Source organism: Salvelinus alpinus, chromosome 25, assembly GCF_045679555.1.
Source record: "Salvelinus alpinus chromosome 25, SLU_Salpinus.1, whole genome shotgun sequence".
NCBI classification, from domain to species: Eukaryota; Metazoa; Chordata; class Actinopteri; order Salmoniformes; family Salmonidae; genus Salvelinus; species Salvelinus alpinus.
Genome location: NC_092110.1, coordinates 26173550 through 26201349, shown reverse-complemented (window position 1 = coordinate 26201349; position 27800 = coordinate 26173550). Strand labels below are relative to the sequence as shown.

Below are 27800 nucleotides of genomic sequence, written 5' to 3'. Positions count from 1 at the left end.
AGATTACACAACTCCACAAAGATTTTTTTTGTTTTGTTGATAAACTCCCATATCTACTGGGTGAAATACTACAGTCTGCCATCACAGCGGCAAGATGTGTGACCTGTTGCCACAAGAAAAGGGAAACCAGTGAAGAACAAACACCATTGTAAATACAACCTATATTTATGTTTATTTATTTTCCCTTTTGTACTTTAACTATTTGCACATCGTTATAACACTGTATATATACATAATTTGACATTTGAAATATCTTTATTCTTTTGGAACTTTTGTGAGTGTAATGTTTACTGTCAATTTTTATTGTTTATTTAACTTTTGTTTATTTTGTACTTCACTTGCTTTGGCAATGTAAACATATGTTTCCCATGCCAGTAAAGCCCTTCAATTGAATTTAATTGAATTGATATTGGTTCAGAGACAGAGAGAGGGAATGAAGGGAGGGTGGAAGAGAGAAAAGTAGAATGGGCAGCATGTGACAGAGTGAGACAGCAGAGGGTTATACCTCAGTAAAGAGGGACAGTTAAAAGAGAGAGAACGAGAGAAAGGCAGAAGATGAGAGGGACAGAAAGAGGGGAAGAGAGAGGGAGGGATGTGAGTATGATGGTCCCTGTGCTGTTCTACTTCCTCCATATTGACTACCTTAAAGACTAGCAGAGGGTACTTCCAAGCCCCATTCTAATTAAACCAAATGAGTGTATGAGGCAGAATACAGCTCTGAATATTCCCCCTGTATACCTCACCTCCTCTCTCCATCCCTCTCATCCACTCCTCTCCTCCTCTCTTCTTTAATCTCTTCTCTCCTCCTCTCTCCACTTGTCCTCTTTCCTCTCCTCTCTCCTTTCCTCTTCTCTCCTCTTCTGTCTTTTCCTCTCCTCATCTCCTCTCCTGTTTTGCCTGGTCTTACACACTCTCCACAATTACTCCTCCACTCACACCCCTTAATCATTCCTATCTTAATGAGCAAGGGATGGAGAAATAGATGGGGGAGGGGGGGGAGGTCTGCTCTAACGATACTTAGTGTAGTAGAGCCTAATCTAAGGTGCGCCTTTCTACTTGTGTAGGCAGTGCCAGTCACAACAGCTTGGCGTAGTGTTCATGTGGGCATTAGATCTGAAATGGGCACAGAAATCTAGGTCTGCCCTCAGAGACTGAGGGTGAAGAGAAGCCTACAGGGTATCAGCAGGTCTGATTAAAGCACGGAACTCTGATCCAGCCATGAGTGACAGGGCTCTCCACCAATTCAGTGTTGGCAGCTCAGGGAGCACAGAGGAAGAGGAAGGAAGAGAAAGGGGATGGGTTGCAGTGAGTGTTTATCCCTTCATCAGGCTGTGTGTGCACTGTGCTTTTCTCTTCCCCTCTTCCTTTCATTTCATCCTTTCACAGGTTGCAATTGTTTACAATATTTTACATATTTAACGCTCTCAAATTAGGGGACTTTTTTTCAAGTGACACTCCTATATGACACTTTAGTAGAAGGATAATGTGTGGAGATTGGCTGGGAGAGCTGTCACTCACCGGGAGGCTGGAGGGGCGGTCCTGCGAGATCAGACCCATGTCCTCTTGGTTGGCCTTCCCAGAATTCTCTGGGGCCTGCTGCTGACTCCTGCCTCCGTAACTCTCCTGAGGAGCCGCCTGGAGAGAGAGAGAGAGAGAGAGAGAGAGAGAGAGAGAGAGAGAGAGAGAGAGAGAGAGAGAGAGAGAGAGAGAGAGAGAGAGAGAGAGAGAGAGAGAGGGATAGCGATAGAGAGAGATAACGAGAGAGAGAATGAAAGAAAGAGAGAATGAAATAAAGAAAGAGAAAGGTGGAGAATGAATGAGAGAGAGACAATGGAGAGAGAGAGAGAGAGAGATTGAGAGAGAGAGAATGAAAGAAGGAGAAAGAGGGAGAATGAATGAGAGAGAGAGAGAGAGAGAGCAAGACAGAGAGAGAGAGAGCAAGACAGAAAGAGAGAGAAAGAGACAGAGCGAGAGACAGGGAGAGAGACAGAGAGAGAGAAAAAGAGAGAATGGGAGAGTGTAGATGGATATATATATTTTTAAGGGTTTTACAGTAAATGACATCATGCATTACAGTGTGTCTCTTGGGGGCCAGGACAGGGGGTCTGATAAATGAAGCACAGCTCTTACAGCTTTAACAGCACATGATGAATTAAAGTGAGCTAGCCTCCCTCCCTCCATGTTTTGACTAGCTGTGAAGGAGGCATGAATGCCAGTCTCGCTCTGAAACCTCAGGTACAGTGTGTGTGTGTGTGTGTGTTGGTGTGTGTGTTTGTGTGTGTGTGTGTTGGTGTGTGTGTTTGTGTATGTGTGTGTGTGTGTGTGTGTGCATGTGTGTGTGTGTGCGCGTGTGTGTGTTAGGTAAACAGGTAGAGTAGAGCTGAGTGTCCCTCAGTCAGACAGTAGTCCAGATAGATAGAAGGAGATATGGGACAGTAATACCAGATGGTAATTAGGTTCTAATTGATTGCTGCTGGATACCCTGTTTAGCATAGGAGACAAGTCTAGCAATACTACAGCAGCACATCCAAACACACACACGCTCATACAGACTCACAAAGACACAAAGTAACCCAATAATTGACAATAAACCCCCTACTGGTGGACACAAGTGTAGGTGAATCTATTGTCACTGAAACACTCACCATAACAAAAGACCCCATCAACAGCAGTCTTTCCACCTAATCTGATATCTTGAAAAACACACTTTCATCCTTGCTGCTAAATTGCTTTCTCTCTAATATAATCAAAACCAGATTTAAGTCTGTAAACCAATTTTCTTTCCAGAGATAAAAATGTATTTTTCTCATTGACTCCTTTTCATTTAGTAGTCAGCTCATCCTACACGGTGTTCAGCGATCAGACAGACACCAGGACAATGGAAGCATCCGTTTAGAGGATTATATCTCTCTACTGGCTACACGATCACTGATACCACAAACACAGAACAACCTCCGTTCTAAACATCTCAGAGAGAGAACTAACACAGAACAACCTCCGTTCTAAACATCTCAGAGAGAGAACTAACACAGAACAACCTCCGTTCTAAACATCTCAGAGAGAGAACTAACACAGAACAACCTCCGTTCTAAACATCTCAGAGAGAGAACTAACACAGAACAACCTCCGTTCTAAACATCTCAGAGAGAGAACTAACACAGAACAACCTCCGTTCTAAACATCTCAGAGAGAGAACTAACACAGAACAACCTCCGTTCTAAACATCTCAGAGAGAGAACTAACACAGAACAACCTCCGTTCTAAACATCTCAGAGAGAGAACTAACACAGAACAACCTCCGTTCTAAACACCTCAGAGAGAGAACTAACACAGAACAACCTCCGTTCTAAACATCTCAGAGAGAGAACTAACACAGAACAACCTCCGTTCTAAACATCTCAGAGAGAGAACTAACACAGAACAACCTCCGTTCTAAACATCTCAGAGAGAGAACTAACACAGGAGATCATCCATTACAACAGCAGTGTGGAGGTGATGGTGACTAGTGAGGATTTGAACGTGGACCGAGACAAACAGACATGGTTCTATATTTAGTACTATGGTGGTGAAGCCTGATGGCATGTATCCTCCCTGAGCGCTAGGCAGGCCTGTGTTGATCTACCAGGGTACAATCTACTCTACACTGGCACCATGCCAACCTGCTGCCTTTATTACATCCTACTGTAGATCAGTGAAGTCTTTCATTTAGTACAGCACCCCTTCCACAAATACACACAGATCGCTTCCCCTTACACAAATACACACACATCGCTTCCCCTTCCACAAATATAAACACATCGGTTCCCCTTACACAAATACACACACATCACTTCCCCTTACACAAATACACACACATCGCTTCCCCTTACACAAATACACACACATCGCTTCCCCTTACACAAATACAAACACATCGCTTCCCCTTACACAAATAGACACACATCGCTTCCCCTTACACAAATACACACACATCGCTTCCCCTTCCACAAATACACACACATCACTTCCCCTTCCACAAATACAAAACACATCGCTTCCCCTTACACAAATACACACACATCGCTTCCCCTTCCCCTTCCACAAATACAAACACATCACTTCCCCTTACACAAATACACACACATCGCTTCCCCTTACACAAATACACACACATCGCTTCCCCTTCCACAAATACACACACATCACTTCCCCTTACACAAATACAAAACACATCGCTTCCCCTTACACAAATACAAACACATCACTTCCCCTTACACAAATACGCACACATCGCTTCCCCTTCCACAAATACACACACATCGCTTCCCCTTACACAAATACACACACATCACTTCCCCTTACACAAATACACACACATCGCTTCCCCTTACACAAATACAAACACATCACTTCCCCTTACACAAATACACACACATCGCTTCCCCTTACACAAATACACACACATCGCTTCCCCTTACACAAATACACACACATCGCTTCCCCTTACACAAATACAAACACATCGCTTCCCCTTACACAAATACAAACACATCGCTTCCCCTTACACAAATACAAACACATCGCTTCCCCTTACACAAATACAAACACATCGCTTCCCCTTACACAAATACACACACATCGCTTCTCCTTCCACAAATACACACACATCGCTTCCCCTTCCACAAATACACACACATCGCTTCCCCTTACACAAATACAAACACATCGCTTCCCCTTACACAAATACACGCACATCGCTTCCCCTTACACTAATACACACACATCGCTTCCCCTTCCACAAATACACACACATCGCTTCCCCTTACACAAATACACACACATCGCTTCCCCTTCCACAAATACACACACATCGCTTCCCCTTACACAAATACAAACACATCACTTCCCCTTACACAAATACACACACATCGCTTCCCCTTACACAAATACAAACACATCGCTTCCCCTTACACAAATACACACACATCGCTTCCCCTTACACAAATACAAACACATCGCTTTCCCTTACACAAATACACACACATCGCTTCCCCTTCCACAAATACACACACATCACTTCCTCTTACACAAATACACACACATCGCTTCCCCTTCCACAAATACACACACATCGCTTCCCCTTACACAAATACAAACACATCACTTCCCCTTACACAAATACACACACATCGCTTCCCCTTACACAAATACAAACACATCGCGTCCCCTTACACAAATACACACACATCGCTTCCCCTTACACAAATACACACACATCGCTTCCCCTTCCACAAATACACACACCTCGCTTCCCCTTACACAAATACACACACATCGCTTCCCCTTCCACAAATACAAACACATCACTTCCCCTTACACAAATACACACACATCGCTTCCCCTTACACAAATACACACACACATCGCTTCGCTTACACAAATGCAAACAGATCGCTTCCCCTTACACAAATACACACACATCGCTTCCCCTTACACAAATACACACACATCGCTTCCCCTTACACAAATACACACACATCGCTTCCCCTTCCACAAATACAAACACATCGCTTCCCCTTACACAAATACACACACATCGCTTCCCCTTACACAAATACACACACATCGCTTCCCCTTCCACATATACACACACATCGCTTCCCCTTACACAAATACACACACATCGCTTCCCCTTACACAAATACACACACATCGCTTCCCCTTACACAAATACAAACACATCGCCTCCCCTTACACAAATACACACACATCGCTTCCCCTTACACAAATACACACACATCGCTTCCCCTTACACTAATACACACACATCGCTTCCCCGTACACAAATACACACACATCGCTTCCCCTTACACAAATACACACACATCGCTTCCCCTTACACAAATACACACACATCGCTTCCCCTTCCACAAATACACACACATCGCTTCCCCTTACACAAATACAAACACATCACTTCCCCTTACACAAATACACACACATCGCTTCCCCTTACACAAATACAAACACATCGCTTCCCCTTACACAAATACACACACATCGCTTCCCCTTACACAAATACACACACATCGCTTCCCCTTACACAAATACACACACATCACTTCCCCTTACACAAATACACATCACCTTCTCTCTGTAAAAACACACCGCAATTTTCCTTACAAAAATATATAGTTCTTCCTAAGGTAAATAAAGTAGAAAGGGGGGAGAGAGGAAGTGTCTAATGCACACATCCTGAGACTTGTTTGGCCACACACCACTCACCACTCCCTCACCACTCCACTCACCACTCACCACTCCACTCACCACTCCTCTCACCACTCCCCACTCACCACTCCACTCACCACTCCACTCACCAATCCCTCACCACTCCACTCACCACTCACCACTCCACTCACCACTCCCCACTCACCACCCCACTCACCACTCCACTCACCACTCCCTCACCACTCCACTCACCACTCACCACTCCACTCACCACTCCCCACTCACCACCCCACTCACCACTCCACTCACCACTCCCCACTCACCACCCCACTCACCACTCCACTCACCACTCCCTCACCACTCCACTCACCACTCACCACTCCACTCACCACTCCCCTCACCACTCCACTCACCACTCCACTCACCACTCCCCACTCACCACCCCACTCACCACTCCACTCACCACTCCCCTCACCACTCCACTCACCACTCCACTCACCACTCCCTCACCACTCCACTCACCACACCACTCACACTCACCACTCACCACCCCACCCCACCCCACTCACCACTCCACTCACCACCCCACTCCCTAATCACCACTCACCACTCACCACCCCACTCACCACTCCCCACTCCACTCACCACCCCACTCCCTAATCACCACTCACCACTCACCACCCCACTCACCACTCACCACTCCACTCACCACTCCACTCACCACTCACCACTGACCACCACTAGTGTACATAAATACTGACAGATACAGACACAGGCACACAAGCATTAGTACACTAACTCTATTGAAAACAGGACCAACACAGCAAAGTAAAATATTTACTCAGAAATGTGTGTGTGTGTGTGTGTGTGTGTGTGTGTGTGTGTGTGTGTGTGTGTGTGTGTGTGTGTGTGTGTGTGTGTGTGTGTGTGTGTGTGTGTGTGTGTGTGTGTGTGTGTGTGTGTGTGTGTGTGTGTGTGTGTGTGTGTGTTTGATGTGTATTTACTGGAAGGAAATGCTGAGACAACTGGGTCATAGTAATGTTAACCTCGTGCAACTGTTTACATCCTGTCATCATCACCTACTTTCACTATAGAGAGAGCGAGAGAGAGAGAGAGAGAGAGATGACCAACTAGGTTCACCCAGCCACATAATAATACACACAGCAGGAAAGGGTGGCCACAGCACTCAAGGGAGTGATTGAAAAAGCTTCTTCTACTATCCCCAACGTACAAGTGGTTATCTCCACCCTGCTACCACGATAATACTTTCACCCTGCTACCATACAAGTATTTCCCGTGACTGTGCCTCAAAACCGAATGTTTACCTGGCCAACCACTCCACCCTGGACTTGAACAGTCTTTACAACCAGGTCCACCTATACAAGGCAGCAGTGCCCACCTTTGCCTGGACCCTAAAGGACATCACCATCAAACACAGCCCCAACACAACACACAGGAGCTACAGATTAATAGACACCCTGCCCAGACCTGCAAGACCCCCACCACCCCCCACACCACCAGCCACATCCACACCCCCACCCCAATCAATCAACACCCCCGCCAAGTCAACCATGCCCACACCCCATTTAGGCCCCCTCAGATCAGACCTATGCCCCTCATGCCCACCCCATGCCCCCCACTCCCGCAAAGAGGGCCTCAACATGAAAGTCACACATACGCCCAGGCCGTGAGCAGGAAAACAGGCCCAACCCCCACTCTTACACTAGCCCAAGCCAATGGCATGTGCCAAACCACACAACTATCAACATTGGACACTTTATGGAACACAAAGCTTTCACTATCTCATCCTGGATTATCCAAGGCCTGAGGTCATCTGCCTTTGGCCTGAAGAGCAGGAACCTGGACTTCAGAAATACAGAACTTATCATCATACAATAAAAATGGTATAGAGGAGATCAAAATCAAATCAAATCAAATTTTATTTGTCACATACACATGGTTAGCAGATGTTAATGCGAGTGTAGCGAAATGCTTGTGCTTCTAGTTCCAACAATGCAGTAATAACCAACGAGTAATCTAACCTAACAATTTCACAACAACTACCTTATACACACAAGTGTAAAGGGATGAAGAATATGTACATAAAAATAAATGAATGAGTGATGGTACAGAACGGCATAGGCAAGATGCAGTAGATGGTATCGAGTACAGTATATACATATGAGATGAGTAATGTAGGGTATATGGACCCACTGGGTGCCCTCTAGGTTACAGAGAGCAGGGAAGGGACTCGGGGGAAATGCTCATTTGGTTTAGAACACACATAACTCACTATATTAAACTAATCAAAACAGGAACATTTTACATTTGGCTAGAAATTCAAAAGGAAATTATCTTAACAGAGAAAAATTTCCTCCTGTGTGCTACCTATATCCCCCTACTAGAATCCCCATACTTTAGTGAACACAGCTTCTCCATCCTGGAAGGGGAAATCAATCATTTCCAGGCCCAGGAACATGTACTAATCTGTGGCGACCTAAATGCCAGAAATGGACAAAAACCTGACACCCTCAGCACAGGGGGACAAACACCTGCCTGGGGGTGACAGCATTCCATCCCCCATTTGCCCCCCTACGCACAACTACAACAACATAACCAACAAAAACGGGTCACAACTCCTGCCGCTCTGTCGCACGCTGGGTATGTACATAGTCAATGGTAGGCTTCGGGGGGACTCCTTTAGACAACATCCTGGATAAAATGTTCCACTGTAATAGTGAACGTGTAAACTTGCCAGTAGAAAACCTAAACAGTATATTTGACCTTTCAGCTTCCTATCAAATCTAAAAATTTCAAACAGAAAACTGAAGAAAATGAACAACAATGACAAATGTGACCCGATTCAGGAAACTAGGCGTATGTCGCAAGTCACAACTTCACAGGAGAGCCGTTTGAAAGTTTTTTGGCAGAAATGCCTTTCTCGAACATGTGAACTTTCATGTGCCTTAATAACAAACGTGTATGCCATCTGTAAATATGAATACAATTGTTAAATTACGATCCTTGTTGGTTAAGCCATAGAAAAAGTCAGCAACGTTCCCACTAGCCATGATTGGCTGAGATAATGAGTGGGCTGGACATGCCGAGAGAGGAGTTCGGATTGGTCTGCCATATAGCTGGCTTCTGTCTATTTGAGCTGGTAATCCTGTCGAACGCGGCTTTTTAAAAATGTATTGTGTAGTGGAGCTGCATAGGTAAGTATTGCTCTCCACTTTCTGAAGGATCACGTTTTGAAATCAGTGGAATTAGTGTATGATAGCTAAAGAGATGGAGAAAGCACCTGTCTCCAGATTACATCATCAAACTAAGGGCAACTGTGGCATGGCATCCATGACAGGAAGACGCGTCCATCATGCATGATGATGTATATAGATAAGATAGTCTAGAGTTAGCTAGCTACATTTTCAGATATTACACGTTTGACAGAAAGTGGTTTCATTTCAAGCTAAAATGTACTGTTAGCTAGCTAGCTAACGTTAGCTGGCTGGCTCCCTAGCTGACGTTGTTATTCATATCCGAGAGCTGTTTGCTTTGCTAGTTGCAGCCTAATGTTAGCTAGCTAACATTGAACCTGGTTGGTTAGCTCCCAGCATATTCATGCAGTGTAGTAACAACATGATTTGGCACTATGTTCATTGTTGTTTAACTAACTAAGGTTAGCTGGCTGGCTCGTTAACTAACGTTACGTGACGTATGATTTTACACATTGTTTGCCTAGCTAAGTTCATTGTTTACCTAGCTAGCTAGCTACATGTCTTAAGCTAAAGTGTACTGTTAGCTAGCTAGCTAACATTAGCTGGCTGGCTCCCTAGCTGACGTTGTTATTCGTATCCCAGAGCTGTTTGCTTTGCTAGTTGCAGCCTAATGTTAGCTAGCTAACATTGAACCTGGATGGTTAGCTCCCAGCATATTCATGCAGTGTAGTAATTCAATTCAATTTTATTTTATATAGCCCTTCGTACATCAGCTAATATCTCGAAGTGCTGTACAGACACCCAGCCTAAAACCCCAAACAGCTAGTCAGCAACGTTCCCATGACATGATGTAATGACATGATTTGGCACTATGTTCATTGTTGTTTAGCTAGATAATGTTAGCTGGCTGGCTCGTTAGATAACATTACGTGACATGTGTAATTGTACACGTTGTCTTAAGCTAAAGTGTACATCACGCGTTGAATATGGTCGGTGTCAGTAAACGTCTGCAAAGAAGCGGAATGAAATTGTTGCCATCAGAGCTGGTTAGGCTGTTTTCATGTCATCCATAGGTAAACAAATCATCGGCCAGAGCATCAAGTCTGTGCTCTAAACACTCCGAGAGGGAAACAAGATGGGTGGGGCTAAAGCTTAAGAGGGTGTGAAAGATGCTGAATGGGTGTAGACAAAGAAGATCTCTCTACTAGATACCAAAACATTCAAGGCCATTTTTTCAAAAGTGAGTTTACAAGTTTACAAGAATGACTTTCCCATTGTTCCTCAACAATGCAGTATGATATACCATTTTGTAGCTCTTCGTCTCTACCTTTATCAAATGTAAAAAACATAATTTCAAATTTTGCTACATAAGACCGAATCTAGGTGGTGAGTCACAAATGGTTTGATGAAGAATGCAAAACCTAAAAAAGAAATTGAGAAACTTATCCAACCAAAAACATAGAGACCCAGAAAACCTGAGTCTACGCCTTCACTATGGTGAATCACTAAAACAATTCAGAAATACACTACGGAAAAAGAAGGAACAGCATGTCAGAAAACAGCTCAATGTAATTGAAGAATCCATAGACTAACCACTTCTGAGGAAATTGGAAACTCTAAACAATCAACAACACAAAGAATTATCTATCCAAAACAGAGATGTATGGGTAAACCACTTCTCCAATCTTTTTGACCGTATAACAAAGAACAAAGAACAAACAGCAAAAACATATACAGTATATTATCAAATACAAATCTTTGAATCAACTAGTAAAGACTACCAGAACTCATTGGATTGTCAATTACATTGAATGAACTACAGGACAAAATACAAACCATCCAACCCAAAAATGCATGTGGTGTTGATGGTATCCTCAATGAAATTCTAAAATATACAGACAACAAATTCCAATTGGCTATACTTAAACTCTTTAGCATTATCCTTAGCTCTGGCATCTTCCCCAATATTTGGAACCAAGGACTGATCACCCCAATCCACAAAAGTGGAGACAAATTTGACCCCAATAACTACCGTGGGATATGCGTCAACAGCAGCATTGGGAAAATCCTCTGCATTATCATTAACAGCAGACTCGTACATTTCCTCAGTGAAAACAATGTTCTGAGCAAATGTAAAATTGGCTTTTCACCAAATTACCGTACGACAGACCATGTATTCACCCTGCACACCCTAATTGACAAACAAACAAAATAAAACAAAGGCAAAGTCTTCTCATTTCAAAAAAGCTTTTGACTCAATTTGGCATGAGGGTCTGCTACACAAATTGATGGAAAGTGGTGTTGGGGGACAAACATACAACATTATAAAATCCATGTACACAAACAACAAGTGTGCGGTTAAAAATGGCAGCTTATATCAAGGAATTGGCGACGGCACTAGAACAGTCTGCAACACCCGGCCTCACCCTACTTGAATCTGAAGTCAAATGTTTACTGTTTGCTGATGATATGGTGCTGTCCTCAACCGAGGAGGGCCTACAGCAGCACCTAGACCTTCTGCATAGATTCAGTCAGACCTGGGCCCTGACAGTAAATCTCAGTAAGACAAAAATAATGGTGTTCCAAAAAAGGTCCAGTTGCCAGGACCACAAATACAACTTCTGCATGTAGAATTCGACAAAAATATCCTCTGTGTACAAATTAAAAGACCAAATAATGCATGCAGAGCAGAATTACGCCGATACCCGCTAATTATCAAAATCCAGAAAAGAGCCGTTCAATTCTACAACCACCTAAAAGAAAGCGATTCCCAAACCTTCCATAACAAAGCCATCACCTACAGAGAGATGAACCTGGAGAAGAGTCTCCTAAGCAAGCTGGTCCTGGGGCTCTGTTCACGAACACAAACAGACCCCACAGAGCCCCACACAATTAGACCCAACCATATCATTAGAAAACAAAAAGAGAATTACTTGACACATTGGAAAGAATGAACAAAAAACAGAGCAAACTAGAATGCTGTTTGGCCCTAAACAGAGAGTACACAGAGTACAGTATCTGACCACAGCGACTGACCCAAACTTAAGGAAAGCTTTGACTATGTACAGACTCAGTGAGCATAGCCTTGCTATTGAGAAACGCTGCAGTATGGCAGACCTGGCTCTCAAGAGAAGACGGGCTATGTGCACACTGCCCACAAAATGAGGTGGAAACTGAGCTACACTTCCTAACCTCCTGACAAACGTATGACCATATTAGACACATATTTCCCTCAGATTACACAGACTGAGAGTGAGACAGAGGGAGAGAGAGAGAGAGAGAGAGAGAGAGTGGGAGAGAGAGCAATAGAGAGAGACAGAGGGAGAGAGAGAGAGAGAGAAAGAGAGTGTGGGAGAGAGCAATAGAGAGAGACAGAGGGAGAGAGAGAGAGGGAGCAAGAGAGAGAGAATCAATGAGTACAGCCAAAATGAGGTTAGTCTAATTTTGCTTCATGTATTTTTTGTCATTTTCTTGAAAATAGTGATTTCTGAGCTAATTTAGAAGCTATGATGAGCAGCTAGAATATCATCCACTCCTCCACACCTTACGCCTGGAGCTACACTTATTCCTGTCTTCCTGCTACACACACACGCACACACACACACACACGCACGCACGCACGCACACACACACGCACGCACGCACGCACGCACGCACGCACGCACGCACGCACGCACGCACACACACACACACACACACACACACACACACACACACACACACACACACACACACACACACACACACACACACACACACACACACACACACACACACACACACACACACACACTGTGTCTTTAACAAGGCTTCATCTTAGCGTAATAGAAAAGAGGGTATTGAAGAAAAGGATTTGAAGTACATGAGGGAATGCAGGAATCTGACTGAAATGATGTTAGACAGCCATGGGGAGTTAGGAGTTAGTATTACATATATAGACTGATAACTGGTGAGTAGGCTGTTTGTCTGGGCTTGGAGACGGATAGAATGCATTCCTAAATGAAAGATATACAGTATCTGTCAGTGGCAGGGCCCTCTCCTCTTCTCTCTCTCTTTCCTTCCATCCATCCTTCCTTGCCTCCGTCTCTCCTGCCATGCCTCATGACTACCAAATGAATGTCATTCCCACACCGTCACAGATGCAGATCTCCGCCAATCTGCCACTAATTCCATTAATATTCATTAAAAATTAAGCTTAATTGCGCGTCTTTAAAAAGCCCAGTGGCCCCAGCCTATCCCTGGCCCCCTGAGGACAGCTAGTTCGGATTTCCACTGGGCAACCTCCCCATGCCTGTCAACCCTTCACACAGAGAGGACAGAAAGGAGGGAGGGAGGGAGGGAGCGGGAAATAGGGAAGGAGGGGAGGGAGACTATGTTGGAGAGGGAGAAAGCAGAAGAGAGAGAGAGGGGAAGAGAGCGAGAGGTAGAGAAAGAAAGAGAGAGAGAGAGAGAGAGAGCAAAAGAGAGAGAGTGTGAGGTAGAACAATAGGGAGAAAGATATAAGAGTGGGCGATACGGAGCGTCACCAGATAGATACACACAGTACTGTCGTGTACTTCCCACAGGAGATGTAGAAGAGTGATGAGAGCACCACAGAGAGACAGTGACACTTCTAACAGCCAAACTGAGTTGAATCACACTGGTCAGAGGATGGATCCTCTCATGTCTGCTTCACCTGAGCTGTGTGTGTGTGTGCGTGTGCGTGTGTGTGTGTGACCGTGTGTGTGTATGTGTGCGTGTCTGCTTCTGATTGTTCTTGAGGGGGATATTTTTAGCGTTCATATTTAAAGCAGAGGATGGGAAAATCATGGCGTTTATAAATATAAACGCACGTCTGTGTACACAAAGTACAGCACATCAGAGACATGACAGAGAACAGGGAACAGGGACAGACAAAGACAGGCAGGCAGCAGCAGAGAGGAGAGGAGAGTAGAGGGTGAGGAGTGGGAAGGGAAGATGCAGGCCATCCATATTCATGGTCCTGCACATCATTAGCACAGACAACAATGGCACCTCAGATTGGGATGCCATAATTGAAGCAATCAGCAAGTTGCACAATATTACAGTAGGGAGAGAGAGAGGGGTTGCCAGGGAGAAAATGGCAGCTCTTATTAAGGCCTGTAATGCAGAAACTAGATTCAGTATAAGCTGACAGCTTGGATCAGACAGGACTGAAAGACAATGCAGCAGTCCCTCTAGAATAGAAAGGACAACGGACTAACTGACTGCCTCACAGATTTTGGTTAATGTAAAGACTGATATGTTGCGATCCCTTTTCAAAGGATACGTGTGTGTGCATACACTACCCATATCCGACTGTATTTGACTGTTTCTACCATTGTGTGTGAGTGCGTGCGTGTCTCGGTGCATACCTATACGCTGCAGTACTGATCCTCTCTCTACAACCATCACCCAGCCCAGTGACAGAGAGCCAGCCAGGGAGGGGCCTCCTCCTCTCTCTACAACCATCACCCAGCCCAGTGACAGAGAGCCAGCCAGGGAGGGGCCTCCTCCTCCCTCTACAACCATCACCCAGCCCAGTGACAGAGAGCCAGCCAGGGAGGGGCCTCCTCCTCTCTCTACAACCATCACCCAGCCCAGTGACAGAGAGACAGCCAGGGAGGGGCCTCCTCCTCCCTCTACAACCATCACCCAGCCCAGTGACAGAGAGCCAGCCAGGGAGGGGCCTCCTCCTCTCTCTACAACCATCACCTAGCCCTGTGACAGAGAGACAGCCAGGGAGGGGCCTCCTCCTCCCTCTACAACCATCACCCAGCCCAGTGACAGAGAGCCAGCCAGGGAGGGGCCTCCTCCTCTCTCTACAACCATCACCCAGCCCAGTGACAGAGAGCCAGCCAGGGAGGGGCCTCCTCCTCTCTCTACAACCATCACCCAGCCCAGTGACAGAGAGCCAGCCAGGGAGGGGCCTCCTCCTCTCTCTACAACCATCACCCAGCCCAGTGACAGAGAGACAGCCAGGGAGGGGCCTCCTCCTCCTTCTACAACCATCACCCAGCCCAGTGACAGAGAGCCAGCCAGGGAGGGGCCTCCTCCTCTCTCTACAACCATCACCCAGCCCAGTGACAGAGAGACAGCCAGGGAGGGGCCTCCTCCTCCTTCTACAACCATCACCCAGCCCAGTGACAGAGAGCCAGCCAGGGAGGGGCCTCCTCCTCTCTCTACAACCATCACCCAGCCCAGTGACAGAGAGCCAGCCAGGGAGGGGCCTCCTCCTCCTTCTACAACCATCACCCAGCCCAGTGACAGAGAGCCAGCCAGGGAGGGGCCTCCTCCTCTCTCTACAACCATCACCCAGCCCAGTGACAGAGAGCCAGCCAGGGAGGGGCCTCCTCCTCTCTCTACAACCATCACCCAGCCCAGTGACAGAGAGCCAGCCAGGGAGGGGCCTCCTCCTCTCTCTACAACCATCACCCAGCCCAGTGACAGACAGCCAGCCAGGGAGGGGCCTCCTCCTCCTTCTACAACCATCACCCAGCCCAGTGACAGAGAGCCAGCCAGGGAGGGGCCTCCTCCTCTCTCTACAACCATCACCCAGCCCAGTGACAGAGAGCCAGCCAGGGAGGGGCCTCCTCCTCTCTCTACAACCATCACCCAGCCCAGTGACAGAGGGCCAGCCAGGGAGGGACCTCCTCCTCTCTCTACAACCATCACCCAGCCCAGTGACAGAGAGCCAGCCAGGGAGGGGCCTCCTCCTCTCTCTACAACCATCACCCAGCCCAGTGACAGAGAGCCAGCCAGGGAGGGGCCTCCTCCTCTCTCTACAACCATCACCCAGCCCAGTGACAGAGAGCCAGCCAGGGAGGGGCCTCCTCCTCTCTCTACAACCATCACCCAACCCAGTGACAGAGAGCCAGCCAGGGAGGGGCCTCCTCCTATCTCTACAACCATCACCCAGCCCAGTGACAGAGAGCCAGACAGGGAGGGGCCTCCTCCTCTCTCTACAACCATCACCCAGCCCAGTGACAGAGAGCCAGCCAGGGAGGGGCCTCCTCCTCTCTCTACAACCATCACCCAGCCCAGTGACAGAGAGCCAGCTAGGGAGGGGCCTCCTCCTCTCTCTACAACCATCACCCAGCCCAGTGACAGAGAGCCAGCCAGGGAGGGGCCTCCTCCTCTCTCTACAACCATCACCCAGCCCAGTGACAGAGAGCCAGCCAGGGAGGGGTCTCCTCCTCTCTCTACAACCATCACCCAGCCCAGTGACAGAGAGCCAGCCAGGGAGGGGCCTCCTCCTCTCTCTACAACCATCACCCAGCCCAGTGACAGAGAGCCAGCCAGGAAGGGGCCTCCTCCTCTCTCTACAACCATCACCCAGCCCAGTGACAGACAGCCAGCCAGGGAGGGGCCTCCTCCTCTCTCTACAACCATCACCCAGCCCAGTGACAGAGAGCCAGCCAGGGAGGGGCCTCCTCCTCTCTCTATAACCATCACCCAGCCCAGTGACAGAGAGCCAGCCAGGGAGGGGCCTCCTCCTCCTTCTACAACCATCACCCAGCCCAGTGACAGAGAGCCAGCCAGGGAGGGGCCTCCTCCTCTCTCTACAACCATCACCCAGCCCAGTGACAGAGAGCCAGCCAGGGAGGGGCCGCCTCCTCTCTCTACAACCATCACCCAGCCCAGTGACAGAGAGCCAGCCAGGGAGGGGCCTCCTCCTCTCTCTACAACCATCACCCAGCCCAGTGACAGAGAGCCAGCCAGGGAGGGGCCTCCTCCTCTCTCTACAACCATCACCCAACCCAGTGACAGAGAGCCAGCCAGGGAGGGGCCTCCTCCTATCTCTACAACCATCACCCAGCCCAGTGACAGAGAGCCAGCCAGGGAGGGGCCTCCTCCTCTCTCTACAACCATCACCCAGCCCAGTGACAGAGAGCCAGCAAGGGAGGGGCCTCCTCCTCTCTCTACAACCATCACCCAGCCCAGTGACAGAGAGCCAGCCAGGGAGGGGCCTCCTCCTCTCTCTACAACCATCACCCAGCCCAGTGACAGAGAACCAGCCAGGGAGGGGCCTCCTCCTCTCTCTACAACCATCACCCAGCCCAGTGACAGAGAGCCAGCCAGGGAGGGGCCTCCTCCTCTCTCTACAACCATCACCCAACCCAGTGACAGAGAGCCAGCCAGGGAGGGGCCTCCTCCTATCCCTACAACCATCACCCAGCCCAGTGACAGAGAGCCAGCCAGGGAGGGGCCTCCTCCTCTCTCTACAACCATCACCCAGCCCAGTGACAGAGAGCCAGCCAGGGAGGGGCCTCCTCCTCTCTCTATAACCATCACCCAGCCCAGTGACAGAGAGCCAGCCAGGGAGGGGCCTCCTCCTCTCTCTACAACCATCACCCAGCCCAGTGACAGAGAGCCAGCCAGGGAGGGGCCTCCTCCTCTCTCTACAACCATCACCCAGCCCAGTGACAGAGAGCCAGCCAGGGAGGGGCCTCCTCCTCCCTCTACAACCATCACCCAGCCCAGTGACAGAGAGCCAGCCAGGGAGGGGCCTCCTCCTCCCTCTACAACCATCACCCAGCCCAGTGACAGAGAGCCAGCCAGGGAGGGTCCCCCCAAAAAAATGTTGTGCTAAATGAGGCCCCTGGTGTGCAGAGCGCTAAATACTACCCTTTCCAGTGTGATTAAGACTGTCCTAACCCTTTCAAAAAACACCTCGCAATTGCATTTGAATCACAATGGTACATACAAACATAAATCAGAAAAACACCACAACGCATTCCAGTCACGCAATTAGAAAGTGTCAGTCAGCAGAGATGTGCAAACACACAACTAAAAACCCAATCCAACCCACAGAACCCCCCCAAAAATCTAACTAACCATTTTTTCTGCCTTTCTATTTTTTTCTAAACTCATCAGGCTTAAGTGCTTGTTTCAGGCAGCCAATGGGAGCACTGTGCTGGTTACCGTGGCGATACGAAGGGACATTTAGAGGACTCTGATAAACTATGCCATTTAAAAGGTTATGACAATTAAAGCAGCTCCTGCAAATTACAGTGGCCAGACCTATACCACGGATGGGTCCCTCTTATCGCCTGGCACCCGGCTTCCTCTGCCATATGCCCTCTATTTCCACAGCCCTCCCTCCCTTCATCCCTCTCTCTCCCCTCCCAATCGAAGCAGCGCTTTTATTATCCAGTTAATTAACAGAGTTCTCAGTTAATATTCAAATGCTGACCAATTAATGATATTGAACTTTGAATAGCCCTGCCTCTCCCGCACTCTCCCCTTCTCTCCCTCCCTCCCTCCATCCCCCCTCTCCCAGTCAGTTGTTGCCGTGGCATCCTCGGGTACACTGCGCCGTGTGGCGTGCTATCGGTGGTCGTGGGTGGCAGCGAGAGCAGGAGTAGCGATAAAGGCGGGCAGCCAGCCAATGTGACAGTGTTTTAATTAACCTTGGAGCAGAGCAGAGCAGAGCAGAGCACAGCAGAGCAGAGCAGAGCACAGCAGAGCAGAGCACAGCAGAGTGGGGCCAGCAGCAGCTCAGAGAGAAGACAGGAAGTAGTTGGAAGTAATACAGGAAACAGGAAACAGCCCTAGAGATAAGCAGTCTCACAGAGGAACAGACTGGACACTTTCATTGAAGAAAGGAGGAGCAATAAAGTACACTTCTTGTTTGTGAAATCTTTGTCACTCCTCAGAAACTACAACAAATTGTCATAGATGAAGGCAGAGTTTCCCAATTGGTGGTTTTATTTGGCCCCCAAAGTTTTCTGAGCAAAAATATATAGATATAAAAAATAAAATAAAATAATTGTTGGACATAAACGACTGTAAAAACACTGGCCTCAAGCGATTTTTATTTGGGAAATTTGTTCCTAAGTATTCCCACGTATAATAGAGAGACACGTGATCGTCTACAAATGTTTGAAAATATAATATTTTAGTCAAATATATCTGTTTGGGATTCTTGCGGTAAAATTACAGTCTACAAATTATTTGTAATTTCGTTCTGGCCCCCTGACCATTCGCTCAAGAAAATTCGGCCCACGGCTGAATTTAGTTGATGATCCCTGGCTTAAGGTGTAACCAATCGATGTCTTTGCCTGGTAACAGTGTGAACAACACGACAAATCCTCACACTGGAGTAGTCCTTTCACACTGTGCAACCTTCAGTTAGATAAAGGACCTAGATACTGTATCAACTTGGGCATGGATGTTTCAGTCACTACAAAACACACTATACCAGCTAGCTACCTAGGAAGATAAGAGAATGGCAGCCGGAGAAGGAAAGGTGTCCGTCTATCTGCTGGGGAAGCAAGCGCACAGTTGTACACACATACACACAAACAAACACACAAAGGCAAACACCCAAGCACACGCATAAATGGAAAAGCATTCTTAGTGAGGGAGGCAGAGAGGAACATGTCAGAGTGTTTCGTCTTATCAAAGCTGATGTAGAGAGAATAAGACCAGTTGGTGACAGGAAGGCAGGGAGCAGGTGGAAGATGACCGGGTTAGCAACCCACCAGTCAGAGGAACTCTGTTGTTAGGAGTTCTTACAGCAAGTCATGAATTACTTGAGACTATAAGAAAGACCCATGGTTTTCATTCCCCCTCATCAATTAAGCTGTATTTCTGAGATGTTTTGAAGCAACAGCTGATAGGTCAGAATCAGAAAGCCAGTGAAACATAGTCCAATAAAGAGCACTTGCCCTTCAGAGGGCTATAAAATAAGGATAATAGACATATTTTTATTTCCTTTATTTAACTAGGACAGTCAGTTAAGAACAAATTCTTATTTTTAATGACGGCCTAGGAACAGTGAGTTCACTGCCTTGTTCAGGGGCAGAACGAGAGATTTCTACCTTGTCAGTTCAGGGATTCGATCTTGCATCCTTCACGGTTACTAGTCCAACGCTCTAACCACTAGGCTACCTGCCGTTTCTGAAGGAACCTTGGGTTTCACAGCAAATATGATGTCAAAGAAGCTGCAATCACTCAATCAAGTGAAGGATGTCCTCTCACCTGGGCTGATGGATGTGGAGAGGAACGGCTAACCACCCAAATCATACAGGGTGGAACTTCTATCCTTTGGTAAGTAGAGGTCTTGGGAGAGGGGTCACATCCACAATGACATCCTAATCTCTCTTACAGTGCTGTGTGTTTTCATTGATCGGCACAGAATGCTGTAAAAAGGTCGAATGGTGACCTTTCTTTATGATTGGGAGCTGAGATGAGCTCCCAATCATACAGCCACAATAACATAGGTCAGGGGGAACATAGGTAGTACTCTCTCTATTATAAAACAAACACATGCTCGCATGCATGCACACACACTCCTTTTGTATTGGAACACTGCAGAAACCATAATCCATCTTTACCTCCACCCCCCACCTTCTTAGACTACTCTACATCCTCCACTGGCCTAATAATATTTCACACCAAATCTTTAGAGCCTCAAATAGGTCTGGAGTGTAATCCTGGGGCCAAGGCATGCAGGCTGTGTGCTGTAGTGGGCTGTGTGCTGTGCACAGACGTCAATTCAACATCTATTCCACATTGGTTCAACGCAATTTAATTGAAATGACGTGGAAACAACGTTGATTTAACCAGTGTGTGCCCAGTGGGTAGTAGGCTCTGGCTGGCTCATTCAGTATTCCTCAATCCAAATAGCCCTGAGCCTGGCTGACCCACCTCACCTTGCTCCAGCCTGCAGAGAGAGAGAGAGAGAGAGAGAGAGAGAGAGAGAGAGAGAGAGAGAGAGAGAGAGAGAGAGAGAGAGAGAGAGAGAGAGAGAGAGAGAGAGAGAGAGAGAGAGAGAGAGAGAGAGAGAGAGAGAGAGAGAGAGAGAGAGAGAGAGAGAGAGAGAGAGAGAGAGAGAGAGAGAGAGAGAGAGAGAGAGAGAGAGCTAACCTCCCAGGCCACATTGTGAAAGACTCAGCTGGACTGTGTAATCTAAAGTAGTTTAAATGCAGCCCAACTTGTAAGAGGGGCAGAACCCACGCAATCCTCTAGTCTATTTGACTGAATGCATTCTTTCTCTGGCCATATCCTTCTGAACTCTGGTTCTAACTAAAATCCTGGAGCCCCCCCACACTGACTCAACCTAGCCTCCCCATGTCCAAGCCTGCAGGGTTAACCACCCCATTCTCCCTTCTCCCTTTTCAGAACTGTGGACTCACTCTCTTCCAGTATAAGTAGTGTACGAAGAAAAACACACACACACACACACACACACACAGATTAATGCGCGCACACACACATGCACACACACACACACATACACAGAGTTCTGGCTGACAGTAAACCCACCCCAGACCTCCTGGCCACACGGCTGACAGCATCAACGTGAGAGGCCTGGACCGAGATCTGTGTGTGTGTGTGTGTGTGTGTGTGTGTGTGTGTGTGTGTGTGTGTGTGTGTGTGTGTGTGTGTGTGTGTGTGTGTGTGTGTGTGTGTGTGTGTGTGTGTGTGTGTGTGTGTGTGTGTGTGTGTGTGTGTGTGTGTGTGTGACTGCGTTTGCGTGTGTGTGTGCAAAAGTATGGGAAGCAGGAAACGCCAGAAATAGCCCTCATGAATAATCTGGACGACTCATCAGACCTGTGGGGACAGAGCCAGACTGTCTGCCCACACACATGCATGCATGCACGCACGCGCGCGCGCGCGCACACACACACACACACACACACACACACACACACACACACACACACACACACACACACACACACACACACACACACACACACACACACACACACACACACACACACACACACACACACACACACACACACACACACACACACACACCACAGGAGGCCTATGTGGGAGAAAAACATTCTGGGATAGCAGTACTTACAGAACAGAACAACGTGGCCCTTAGACACTGATCTACACAGTTTTACATTTACCCACTGACTATAAATGTTCATATTTGGGGAAAGTAAACTGATCCTAGATCTGTGCATAAGGTGAACTTCTATCCGAAGCGATGTCTTACCTGCTGAGGTGGGGTGTGGGGTGGCAGGTAGGGGGGCTGTGAAGGGGGGGCGGTGGGGTTCTGCTGGGGGGGGCTGAAGTAGGGTCCCGGGGTCGTTCCCTGCTGTTGCTGCTGCTGCTGGCTGTATCCTCCTATACCCTGCTGGCCATACTGGGAGGGACCCTGCTGGAATACAACCAATCATACAACAGTTAGAGTAGCTAGCACCTACCCTCTGCTGGAACCATAGAGATCCTATTAAATTACTAGAAGTTAATAGAAGTAACGCATGTGATATATTAGAAATTTGGTCATGTAATTATTGGCAACTTATAATAATGTCATACAATTATATAAAACATTTATATGGGTTTCATACCAATGTTTTGTAAAAATAGCCTCTGAAATATCTGTAAAGTGACCATAAATGTCTACATTGTTGTTTTCTTGGAAAGCTGTGAGTGCTATTATATGATACAATATCAGTAATTGTTGCATTTACAACTTTATCAAATGAAGTCAGCCAGTGTCTGGCTGTGGACTGACTGCATTGTTTAAATGGAATGTTGGCATGTTGGCAGTTAACTTGAAAAATGTACGGAATCATTCCTCTAAGATTGGCTGGCTAGCTAGCTAAAAGCTAACAAACATACAGTGCAGATAAATTCTTCAAATTCATTATTTTACACAATATCTTATCACAGCACTGTCAAACCTTGGTTGACCAACTCCCTGACCAAAATGGCTGGCATTCATCCCATCATAAGAAGGTTCATGACCATTCTAGTATTCTAATTCCAAATTCTATAGTCCAAGTCAGTATTAGGGTGCGTTCGTAAATTCACTCTGGAGTGCCAGAGAGCGCTCAGAGTGTGCTCTGGGCGTTCGTAAATTGTGAGCGTTGTCAGATTGTAAATCCAGAGCGTTTCACTCTCGGAGCGTTCAGAGCGCATACTGGACGCTCTGGCTGAGGAGTAGGGTTGATCTGAGCATTCTGACCTCACAACCGCAGTCAAGCACCCAAGCTAACTGGCTAAAGTTAGCTAGCTTGCTAGCTACTTCCAGATATAAATGAGAGAACACCTCACTCTGACCATTTTACTTGCCCTAGAAGAGCGGGTTAGGCTGTTTTTATGTTATTCAGAGCGTTGGTGTCTGCAACTGTGCTGCTGGCAACAATTTAATAACGCTTTATTGCAGACATTGGCCCTATTCAACAGGTGTTGAGCGTTCGTAAATTCATCAGTTATTCTGCGCTCTGGCACACTCAGACGAGAGTGCTCTGAAATCGGAGTAGATAGCCAGAGGGAATTTACAAACGTACCCTTAGATAGAAGGTCATGGCCCCGCCCGCCTGTGGGGAAAACAACCTGTGGTTACAATTAGTGAGTGCAGTGGTGTAGTACCATTGTTTTAGGTGAGGGAGCGCAATGTCTTTTTAAATGACTCATCATTTCCTCAATCAAACTCTGTACCGACAGATGTAGCCTATTGAATAACCTATATAGAATATGCATAAAATGCATCCTCAAATTGCAATGTCTGCCTATGATTTGAAAAGGTCAACAAAAAAAGGCATGCACTGTTTCTTGCCTTACTGCACAAGCAGGACATCGTTCACAAGTGATAATACATAATAGGCTAATATTGTCACCCATCAGACTATTTTTTATTTAATGTTGTCTTTACATATACTAATTAATATATAAATGAAATTAGTTTTGATATAGAATGGACCATTATCATGCCCCTGTCGCAGAACGAAAAACATTATACATGTAATCTATTCAATTAAATAGCAAATGGAGGACGCTTTTCCCGTGGTTCATTTCAATGACAGCCAGGTAGGCTGTACTCCTGTTGTAAAGCGAAGAAATGTGCTTAATATTAGGAAAGTTTAGAAATAAATATAGTAGGCCTTGCCTATAGAAAGCTGATTTGATACCCCTCTTTTTAATAGAGGCCACCAAAACTCTCACGCAATTCCATAGCCTATAGAAATGTTGCGCAACATGAGCTCATGGGCTCTCATGAAGTGTTTGACTTGATTTTCGAAAACATTTGCATTTATGTCAGAGGGACTGTACTTTAGAGTGCTGAGTACCAGGCAGTTAGCAAGTTTGGTAGGTTACTAATGACCATCAGCAGCATCAGAGCTTGGAGAAGCCTAGTTACCGTGGCTAAACGGTCACGTGGAATTTGACTGCCCTCAAACACCAAGTTAAGCATACCTTATTTCAAAATAGGCCATTATCACATTTTGCCAGTGAAACTGCAACTGCATGCTAATCATTTGATTGATCTCAATCAGTATCATGGAATAGCCTATATGCATTTAGAATTTTAGTGTTCATTAAATTACATTTATCAGAATACATTTCTGAGCGCTGCTCCTCCGTGCTCCCTCACAAACAGACTTTACTAAACAAGTGATGAAACGTTTTACATAGCTGCGTGTAGCCTACATGGACAGCTGGTCCCCACATTTTCCACTCTCCTACGTCGAATAGTCTGAAGCCACAGGGCTCTTCTCGCAGGCTCTATTTCACCAAATGAGTGTATTGCGAACCTAAGGTCGGGATTTTTGACCTGGTTACATTGAACAGCACAGCAGCTTTTCAGCATGTTTGTTATTTCTGTATAGAAAAATAAACTATTACGAAGTTGGCTCTTTGACACTGGGGGTCAATCGGAAAGAATGTTTGTTTTCCCCAATTTGTGGGTGTGGTTGAGGGGAATTCCTTATTATTATGTGAATATCGACTCAGAGTATGTCTGGAACAACCAATCAAAGTTAGAGCAGCAAGGAAGTCAATCTGCTCCGACAATCAAAATAATCCAAAAGGCTAGCACCTCCCCTCTTTGCTGAAGGAGCCAAATTTCATAACAGTCTAAAAACCAACATAATGTATCCTCATTCAGTTCCCCTACTTCCCCACAGAGCCAATGAGAGCATTCAGAGGAGCCAGGACCCACCAATAAGCTTCAAACAGATCCTCCATTCACCTATTGCCGATTGAATTATAGCCACATCATGTTAGCAGCACTGTGCCAACTGTGACACAGCATTCTATCTATGCTCTCCTGCCAAGTCCAGTCACAGAGCAACTGGGGTCTTCAATAAATGTTGCATGTCCTATCTCCTGCCAAACTCCTCCCTCCATCCTCTCTCCTCCTGACACAACATAGATGGGGAGGGGACATGCTGTTCTGTGAACTCAGGCAGACCATAATTGTAATAGAGGACACATTGAACTGAAGCAGTAATGACTTGGGCTAGAGATACGTATTCCCAGTGTATTGTGCTTTTCATTAGACAGACACAATTATGACACTTTTAAATGTATGTTTATTGTGTGTGTGTGTATGTGCACGTATGTTATGCACGTGTTTTGTTTACGTCTGTGTGTGTATTGACATAAATGTGTCCACAGATGTGTACAACTAGTTGCCACAATGTGTGCCAACACCACTGGGTTAATCTGTGTATTGTCCCAGTTTTAATCCCTCCGTGTTGGGCTTTATACAGATATACTGAAAGGCTCTCTCCCTCCTCTCTCCACAGAGGATTTCCTCTACGCTGAGTCTGGGGTTGATGGCAGCCAGGGAACTGCTGGAGTAGCTTCCCCAACCCAACGGTGTCATCAAACACAACCCCTCTACTCCATTGCTCAATCCCCTCATCCCTCCCACTCTTTCCCATTGTTGAACAGCTCTTACACCACATATATATGCGCACACACACGCACGCACACGCACGCGCGCACACACGCGCACACACACACGCGCACACACACACGCACAAATCCTTTAAACGAGCGTGGAAGCGAAGGTCCAACCTCTTCAAAAAAACAGTTGATAAAACAGGGGTTTAAAGCGGGCTGAAACCGGAGCGGGCCAAAGACGAGGTCAGTTATATCTAGTACAACTTTAGGGCCTGATGATATGAACCCTGGAAGACTTTACAGTACTTGATATATCAGTAGAACACATGCAGGGGCTTGAAGTATTCACCTGATACTGCCCAAAGTCTACAGTCTAATATACAGGGAACCTAAACAGACATTCTGATGGTTTGAGTAGATGTTTTACATAGTTTACATGTGTGTTTGTGTGTGTGTGTGTGTGTGTGTGTGTGTGTGTGTGTGTGTGTGTGTGTGTGTGTGTGTGTGTGTGTGTGTGTGTGTGTGTGTGTGTGTGTGTGTGTGTGTGTGTGTGTGTGTGTGTGTGTGTGTGTGTGTGTACCAGTCAAAAACAGTGGTGATGTTGGCATGAGCAGGGCCAGGCTATTAACCCCAGTGCCAAGCTGTAGGATCTCACTGTGTCTGCTGGGCCTAATGAGACAACCCTCGTTCAGTCTGCTTTCAATTTAAACACACACACACACACACACACACACACACACACACACACACACACACACACACACACACACACACACACACACACACACACACACACACACACACACACACACACACACACACACACACACACACACACACACCAAGCATATTATATAGACAAACAGAAACACTGTCTCACACACTCATGCATTAACAGACACAAAAAAACTCATACACATAGCTATTTAGCCTACAAGCTATTCACACATTCCTTAAAAGGCAATGAACACCAGACTCAACAGTGTGTATGTTGACGTTACGTTCCTGTCTAGTCATTGCGGGTAGAAACAGACATGACAGCTTTGGTAGTGAGGATAATCCTCAATGGCGATTTAGCCATGACAACAACCGTGGGCTGCCTGTGTCCTCTCTCTCTATAGCCCAGACAGACAGACGTTTCAAGGTGAGACGAGACAGAATTAAACCTCAATAAGTGGTAACCTGTCTGACTGGAGAAATTAGCACCCGCCACACAGAACCTTCTCCGCATTAGCTGTGTTTCTACTGTAGGTCTCCTCCATGTGAGCTGAAATGTTGCTATGCTAAATCTCTTTTCATGAGGTATTGTTGTAGAGACAATGTGACTAGGTATGGTTCAGCTGCAATCAGAAGGAGAGTGTAACGCTGTGGATTAATGAGAAATACACTAGTAGGAACAATACTGTCAAAATAATGTCATGTGCAGGAGGTGTGTAACGGTATTGATTGACTCAGATAGTACACGCACACTATAACACACACACACACACGCACACTCTAACACACACACTCTAACACACACACACACGCACACTCTAACACACACACTCTAACACACACACACACACACTCTAACACACACAAACACACACACACTCTAACACACACACACACGCACACTCTAACACACACACACACACACACTCTAACACACACACACACACTCTAACACACACACACACACACGCACACTCTAACACACACTCTAACACACACACGCACACTCTAACACACACACTTACTCTACATACACTCTAACACACACACTCTACA

General features: G+C 46.6%; 1 protein-coding gene across 2 annotated transcripts in view; it reads right to left on the bottom strand.

Moving 5' to 3' along the window:
* Positions 1 to 27800, bottom strand: part of LOC139553735 (AT-rich interactive domain-containing protein 1B-like) — a 398895-nt gene that overhangs the window by 231672 nt on the left and 139423 nt on the right. Inside the window, exons 3-4 of one of the 2 annotated variants that reach the window (XM_071366350.1) lie at positions 22384 to 22548; positions 1519 to 1635 (exon numbers count right to left, since the gene is read on the bottom strand). In XM_071366350.1, the coding sequence (XP_071222451.1) occupies positions 1519 to 1635; positions 22384 to 22548 (282 nt within the window). The remainder of the gene's footprint in view (positions 1 to 1518; positions 1636 to 22383; positions 22549 to 27800) is intronic. The other variant, XM_071366351.1, reaches the window with a different exon arrangement.